Below are 8,793 nucleotides of genomic sequence, written 5' to 3'. Positions count from 1 at the left end.
ATAAAATATTTCTTTAAATTGTTTTCATTCATTTTGGTCTTCATGTGAATAATTATTATACGACTGTAACTATTATTGTTCCCACATGTTATTTAGTAGTAAGGCCAAGGATATTGATTTAATCCCTCAGATAGGCTAGTGAGCTTTGTTGTGGTCTAATGTGACAACCTGTACTTGTCATTGTTATCTATAGTGGTAAGATCTATCACTGTCTTAAAACCACATAAAGTCTATGGCCATGCCACCCTGAACACGCCCAATCCCGTCTGATCTCGGAAGCTAAGCAGGGTCAAGCCTGGTTAGTACTTAGATGGGAGACCACCTAGGAAGACCAGGTGCTGAAGGCATAAACAAACAAACAAACAAACAAACGAATAAAATGAAAAGACAAAGCTTCGAACTGAAATAAATTTATATTTAAAAAACCACACAAACAGAAAAGGCATAACATAATAATCACATCACTGTACACATGTAAGATCTACATCACTACAAACTAAGTGACATGGGTTTCCTTACCTTGGTCCATTGCTGTCTTTTCTCCTAGTTGAACAGTTGCCTTGCTCAGCTTTGGCTCCCTGATCTGTGAACTCATTTGTGTTCCTATCTACAACTTCTCCAGCATCAAGTGCTCTGTGGAGTCGATAGTTGATCATCTTCAAAACAATGAAAACAGCAGCTATCACAGGGCAATAAACTGCTACTATAATCATAGAAGAAGGAAGGGCCTTTAAGAGAAAGAAAATAAAGATATGCATTTTAATTATTTTATATTTCATTCCATTAGAGAACTATTTAACTAAAAATAAACATACTCAGTCACACACAAAGCGACAATGTTATAGCACCAACTTGAAAAGAAGAAGACAGCACTGCCCAATACAGTAGCCACTAGATACATGAGGCTATTGAGCACTTGAAATATGGTTAGTCTGACCTGAGCTGTGCACAATAAATAACACTGGATTTTAAAGACTATGAAAAAAATGGAAAACATTTCAATTGTTTTTATATTGATTACATGGTACTATAACATTTATAGTACCATGTTAACATATTACTAAAATTAATTTCAACTGTTTATTTTTACTTATTTTTAATGTAACTACTAGAAAAATTTTAATTACGTATGTGGCTCACATTACATTTCCATTGAACAGCCCTGGCATAAAGTCCATGCCAAAAAGCTCATAATACAATTGGAGTTAAAGTATCACATTACATAATACGTGAACAAGACAGGATTGTGATCCAAATATATCTAATCCCTGTATATATGCTCTCTGTAACTTTTTAAGGATATAAACATTCTTTGTGTTCTAGAAAACTGTAATTTAAAACTGTCATGAGAATAACCTTAGAACTGTGACTAAAGAACCAGATTAAGACATGGGAAGACATGCAAAATCCAAGTATGTTTTATTTTAAAATAAATTTAAACACTTAAAAAATACTTAAAAATTGTAGACTGCCAAATAGAAAAAAAAAGAAAAAAGAATACAGAACACAATCAAGTAATAAATGGATTAACTGAAACACGTGAGAGGCATCAAAGTGTAGGGACTGCAGAGTTATCATACTTGAGGATTCAGTGATGTGGACTTGAGACCAGGCATGGCAGGCTTAGAGACCACCTGACGTGGAAGGAATGGCCTCAGGGTCACTGCTGGCAGAGACTATAAAACTAGGCTCAACTTATGTCCACTTTCATGAGAAAAACAATCTCTCTGGATGTCTGTAACTCTAGATTCCAAATGTTTTCATAAGATTCAAATTCAGTTATCTGAAAACAAGGCTCCAAATTTTCTTGGAAAGGTAACCTCAAATTGTGTGCGAAAGTGAAATTGACAAGGTCCTGGTGAACCAGGCAGGTTTAGACTACAGATATGATATGGTTCGTTTTAAGTTATTTGGGAGGGAGAGAGGGGGAACCGTATGGTTTGGGATTGGGAGGGGAAAAAAGTAACTCAACCCCATAGTTTAATACTTTTGGATTGGATATGAGCATAATAGGCATATACTTGCTATTTTTAAATACTTGGATTAAGAAGCCCTTCACATTAGTCTATCTAAAAAATGAAACTGATTCCAATTTGAAATGTCATTACATAACTAATTTAGGCTTATGATTTAAAGCTGAAAATATGTATTTAAAATTTTACAAAATCCATAAATGCCAGGTTTAGAAGTTAAGTACTTAGAAATATTTGTCAGGTAATTTATGTACTTAAAAATGAATACTAAACTTATAAATGCAATTTAAATTAAAAGAATATTAAGCCATATTTTAAAAAAACAAATCTCTTAAAAAGTTAAAATTTGTTCGATTTGTAAAGACTTGAGTTTAAAATTCTAAGTTAATTTATAGCTTTTCTGAGCAGAAAATATACACAGACACAAAACACACATACTCATTCAAATTAACAAAAGTTTCAAAGTTAACGCAAACATGAACAAGTATACTGCTTAGAATATTTACAAAAGTTCTGCATGATGCTGGTTTCCACATGTGTTTACATAAGAACTGGAATTCTTGGAGTTCCAGTTCAACACCCTTATCTACAGACAGAAAATTGAGTACTCACTTTAAATTACTTAGCCAAGACCACCCATCCTAATAACATATTAATGATAAAATAAAGCAAGGTGTCTTATGCCTATGTCACTTCATGTTTTACTATATACCATGATACCAATTCCATTTTCAAATGTAAAGTGTCAATGAAAAATGAGTCAGAGTTCCATCATTATTCAACATAGTCCACATGAAGATTTAAATGATTGATATCAAATGGTATCCCCTATTTGTCCTTACAAAAAAGTCAAAGACAAATCTAAATAAACTCTTTCTCCCTAGTATTATATTGCTCAAAGTAGCAGATAACTGAGTGTTAAGGAACACACTAAAATGTGTAGGATTTATATAGGAAGTATAGAATTTCTTTTTTAAAAACACTGAACACTAAAAAGACCAAAAAAAATTAAGTGACCCTTTCATACTAGAAACCAGTATCAGATGATTCACTTGTACTTTCTACTCAAACTACTAATGGTACCCAACTTATTTTACACTATGTAGTTTAAATGCTTTAGCCCTGTCAGTAATCACCCGAGGTTTCTAGGTAACAGAGGACAGCTGTGCTACAATTTCACTTTTACCTTACTGGGTAAAGTGCATAGACACACACTGGGCTGTTGTGTGACTTTGTTTAAACTTGTTCCCTACTCTACTTGCATTACTTCACTGGGCTCTCAGCTAATCCCAGCAGAGCTGACACTATTAGTATCGGATCATAAATGGATCATAAACCCTCCCTGTTACTGTGCTTCATTAATATTACAAGAAAATTTTAAATGATGTCTGCCTTTACACGGTTTCAGTGATCCCCTAAAACCAAACACCAAAAAACTAGAAACCAGTTAGGTCACCTATTTTTCAGTTTTATGGATTATATACCAAAGGGAAAATCAAGTAGTAGTTACTATTTGCCTTTAATATTTTATTAAATTAGATAGATCAACACTGTTTTCAAAGAAAGATCTTCAGAGACATTCAGAATTCCATTTACCAACAAGCAGCATCTCATGGGAAAGCAGATTTTTTCCTGAAGAAAAAAACTCTTAGAAGATAAAAATGTTTATATTTTTGTTAAAAATATAATTTTTGTATCCCATTCAACCCAATTCTAAATTAAAATATCTATTTTGAATTATGGGGGGGCAGATGTTTATTGACTTAAGGTTAATTACACTCCATAACAAACAAAAGTACTGGTATTTCCAAAAGGATACATTTTATCCTCTTAGGTTATAATATTTTATTGTAGATGTCATCTTCAAGTTAATGCTCTTGCATGCAAGCACATTAGCTACCCTGTGATAATAAGTTGATCTATTTTATCTTCACATAAATGTGTACCTATTGTTATAAACTGCTAATACAGAAAGGCTGGTTTTTACTTCTTTCTTAGGATACCACAGTGGACATAAGAGAATGAAGGTAGTGTAGCAGCTAGTGTAATACTGATGGACAAACAAAGCCCTTATTAAGTAACTAGAAATGTCACATCGCTGCAAGCTCAAGATAAAGGCTTACAGTCATCACAGGCTTCAAGTACTCTTCTTAGAATCTTAAACATCTATCTCACACAGCTTATACATCAAAGGTTATAACATTAAAACAGACAAACTTGGTATTTTTCAGTTCTATTATGCTATGAATAGTTAACGTCTTGATTTTTGAGGTTTGCTTATCATGCAGTCATACTTAAGTATTCAGACCAGTTCAGTTAGAAATCAGTGATCTATAACTTAAAAATTAACAGAAGATACAGTCCACAATGACAGGTATAGGCTGTGAAAAAAGTATAAAATGTTAGTTGATACTAAGTATCAGATTTAGTTGATAATTTGTTACATGAACTGGGAAAAAATGCATTGAAACAGTTCTGATTGAGAACAGCTAGAAATGCTATTAAGGGAGTACTCCTCTGTGAACAGTATACTTCTAGATCTTAATTTGGTGGTGTAGAAAATATTGAAAATTATAAATCCAACACAAAAAAAATAGACAGTGAGCATGTCTTAATATTGCTGCACATCACCAGTTCCATCCAACTATGAAACAAATTAGCTGCTAGCACACATAAGGCAGTAATTGCTCTTGGAGAATATATTTCCTCTGAAATCAAGTCATATTCAACAGTGTCATTTAATAACAAAATTCTGAAAATTGCTCATCTTGCTTGCTCTCCAAGCAAAACAGTTGTAATTAATGTTCTAAAGTAGTTTTGCAAGTTTTTAGGCAAAAGCATACATTACAGTATACCTGTTTTTTTACAAAAAGCTATAATTTTAAATAATGCCTTTATATTTTTGGTACCTTCCTCTTTAGAAGGAAAACTTTCCAGTTCACACTAGAAAACACTGACTTGGGATTATTGTGGGACAATCCCACTGGTTCCAAAGAAATCACTAGAAAAAATGATAGAAATTGTAGTGGCTTTATGTAACTATCTGACAAAGATTCATGGCAGACGAGTAGAATTGGAGACAGAGGGACTGTATTATGAAGGAAAACTTTTAAGTAGACACAAACATGAAGACTGTATCTGTCTCTCTTAAACAGGAGATTAATTGGAAGAGAAATTGTAGAAAGTAAAGAAAAAAAATTAGGTCAGCCTTTCAAAATACAAATAGATATCCAGAAGGTCAAATTTCTAAACACTACCACCTTGAATTACACATTTTCTTCCTCAAAATGGTTAGCTATAAATGTATAACTAATAAATAAAACTGTCATTCCCCTAGGGCTTTTCTTTGCTTCTTATAATACCTTAGTTCAATATCTAGCTAAAAGAAAAAAACTGAGTAATCGTTTTGTTTCCAGGTTCAAAACACACTTAAATTCATTCAGATTATACTCTGTAAATCCATGCTTCTCTCTTTTTGTGGTTTGGAATCTTTGAATGTTGCTCACTACCAAGGTAGTTGGTACTTCTACTGAACTACAACAGAAACAATCACCGACATTTTAGAGAAACTGAACATATAATTCTCTTATTGAAAATTCTGTTTATCACAAACACCCATTTGCATTTCATTACGACTGTTCTTTTTTCACCTCATAAGTGCATATTCCTATCTCCATAACCTAAGAACATATATTGCTTTAACTTAATCATTAACAATATAGTATGATATTCAACACTTGCAAATTATTAAGTTATAACTCTAGTAATAGTTATTGTATCTATGTTAATTTTTCAGGACTTTTTAAAAAACTAAGCAGTGCAGCTGAGAACACAAAAAAGGTAACTGGAAAGAGTAACTGAGCAAGCAGCAGGTAATATAAAAGACTTTGTAATGACTCATTTAATATGGTATTTCCTTCTTTGCTGAGGGATAGTTGGGGGGTGCATCTAGCCTTATGTTAAAATATATAGCAACACGGTGCATTAGAGATGGAATGCTGCAAAACAAAACCAAGATGGTAGGAGAGGGAAAAATAACTTGAATGTACTTTACAGCAGAGCTTTTCCTAAGTTTCCAAAATCATCTTTGGATTACTATAGAGAACAAAAGGGAGGTGAAAAACAATTGCCATGTAATTCCAAAAGGGTCTCCCAACAATTCCTGTCTAGAAGAATTTGTCAATAAAGATAGCACAATGAAGTTTTGGAAATTTATGAAAAATGTAGGTAACAAACAAGTAGGCCCCCACATACAAATAACCCAAAAATCTAAATAGATGAAATTAGTGACTCACAAAAATATTTTCCAAAAATCCTATCCTATATGCTGAAGTGGTTTTCTGATGAGATTAAGGTACCTAGTCCCAAGCCATCAGCAGAAGCCGATCTAAAGTGTAATAAATAATAATTCATAGGTCTGAAAATCATAACTCGTTATTATAACATGCCAGAACACAGATAAAAACAGAAAAGTAGAGATATTTATGCATCAAATAAAATGAAGAGACTGGTACAGATTTACCTTTCAATATTATTCAGATGGTATATATCTAGAGACCAGACTTTGTTCTTTACCAAAAATCTACCCAAATAAAATCATAAGAACATAACTTAAGAGGCACCAATGTTGTGATTTACACACGTTTTTCAGAGTAAACTTAACTAACCATCCTGGAAAGATAGTGGGTTATCCTATACTAAGAACTATCTAGATTCATATCTCCTTTTGTAAATTAGGAACTTGACAGTTTGGTGTATGAATCATTCTTTTATTAGTTTAATCAGTCTAAGTAAACTCAAGTCATCTGATAAAAAACATTTCAGTAAATTGATAAAAACATCTAAATGATAAATATGAGGACCAGAAGCTAAGATCTTGTAAGTCCAACTTAAATAGCTTGACCTATTTCTTTATTCCATTGTTTCTGATATATTCTACTGAAACAATTTTTCAGGATTCATAGTAAGTGAAAATAAGAATTCCTTCAGCTGTCGACATCACTTTGCAATTCTGAAGAATAGCAACTAGGTTATTTTTTATCTTTTTACTATACTTCACAAAATGCCAGTTCAGGATATATTCAATGGGATTATTTTATAGGACAATAACTATAAAACAATGGGATTCTTCTTGTACTTATTAACTATATTGCTGTAGATGTTGTATACTACACAAGCACAAAATAAACAATAGCTCAAATTTAAGGCTTAAAAATCAAAATAATCTAATTCAGTAACAAAAGGTTAAGGTCAAAGGAAAAGTCAAACTATGAAGATCAGGTAAAAATAGATATTTTGAAATAAAATACACAAAAATCAGGTTTTCAAAAGTTATTTGATTATAATCTTTTATGTTTCACTAAAATTCAGTGGAATAAATTGCAAACTGAGATCCTAACACACGAATGTAAATCAGTAAAAGTTACAAATTAAAAGTAGATTTGTTCTCTTAAGAGTATTAACAGAACCCACATATCATGTTTGCTGAGCTCAATTTGCTTGAAACAGAATGATGGCACTGCATGCTTATATAATCCATTTCTACCTTTAAAAGTAAGTGCTAAAGTTAGGCAACGTATCACACACAAGATTTAAGATGAGGTAAATATGAGAGGTGCCTAACATAAAAAAAGAATGAAGGAGAGTATAACATGTCTTATAACCACCATTTCCTCATTTTCCATAAAGGCAACTCTGACACACTTAACTCAATAAGGGCTTTATTCATTCTTTCGACATATATTTACTTAACACCTATTAAGTCTCAGATACTCCTCTGAGGAATGGTAAAAGTGCAATAAACGAGACCCCTCCTCTCCTTGAGCTTCTTAAAAATGACTAATTTAGTGTTTTACCAAGCACCATGTGCTTTAAATGGTGATCTCACAACAATCCTTTTAAGAAAGTACTATTATCTCCATTTTACAGATAAGAAAATTGAAGCTATGAAGTCATTTGCTGGCAGCTGGTTAAGTAGAAGAAACAGGATTTAAACCCACTGTGACTCCAATGGTTAAGAACCTGAGTTTTTAACCACTACTAACTATAGACAGTCTCCCTCGAAGGCAGTGTTTTTCAATTTTTTTCTCATTATCACTCTCCTAAGGAGCCTTTTTCGATATTTTTCTTTCCTAATCACTCCTTGAGAAATAGAAAAATATATATATTGGTTTCTGCCCTTGGTCTCTGGCATGGAGCTCCTAAAACTCTTGGAATTTCCTAAGTGATAAGAGCACTAGAAGCATCTTTTGTTTTAGTATTTGGTTTCTGGCTCTGATTCCTGACACCTAAATCCCTGGCATTTCCTAGGTGACAGGAATGCCTCTTGTTCTAATGAGGTGACTCTGGACGGGCTCCTGGTTGGGGGCTGGTCACCCGAGAGATCAAGCAATACTGGAAGCTTGGAATTTCCAACCTCGCTCCCATTCTCCAGAGGGGAGAGGGGCTGGAAATGGAGTAAATAATTGATTGTGATGAAGCCTCCATGAAATCCCAACAGTATGGGATTCAGAGAGCTTCCAAGTTGGTGAACTCATAGAGGTGCTGAAGGGCGGCACACCTAGAAAGAGCATCAAAGTTCTACACCTCTACTCACATACCTTGCCCTATGCAGCCCTTCCAGCTGGATGTTCACCTAATTCCTTTATCATATCCTTTTACGAGAAACTGGTAAACAGCAAGTAAACTGTTTTCCTGGGTTTTGTGAGCTGCTCTAGCAAATTAATCAAACTTGAGGATGAGGTCATGGGAACCTCTGATTTATAGCCAATTGGTTAGAAGCACAGTTGACAACCTGGACTTGAGACTGGCATCTGAAAAA

The 8,793-nt window shown here is 33.4% G+C and overlaps 1 protein-coding gene and 1 pseudogene across 6 annotated transcripts in view; one reads left to right on the top strand and one right to left on the bottom strand.

The window, feature by feature from the left end:
* PCNX1 (pecanex homolog 1) overlaps nt 1–8,793 on the bottom strand; it is a 139,390-nt gene that overhangs the window by 110,387 nt on the left and 20,210 nt on the right. For 5 of the 6 annotated variants that reach the window (XM_011384828.2, XM_023525807.1, XM_011384829.2 and 2 more), the window contains exon 2: nt 520–728. In XM_011384828.2, the coding sequence (XP_011383130.2) occupies nt 520–728 (209 nt within the window). Of the gene's footprint in view, nt 1–519; nt 729–8,793 lie in introns of those variants that run through there. The other variant, XM_023525806.1, reaches the window with a different exon arrangement.
* Nucleotides 229–347, top strand: LOC111733746 (annotated as a pseudogene).

Source organism: Pteropus vampyrus, unplaced genomic scaffold (assembly GCF_000151845.1).
Source record: "Pteropus vampyrus isolate Shadow unplaced genomic scaffold, Pvam_2.0 Scaffold631, whole genome shotgun sequence".
NCBI lineage: Eukaryota > Metazoa > Chordata > Mammalia > Chiroptera > Pteropodidae > Pteropus > Pteropus vampyrus.
Note: the sequence above shows the minus strand (reverse complement) of the source record. Positions and strands in the feature narration are given on the sequence as shown.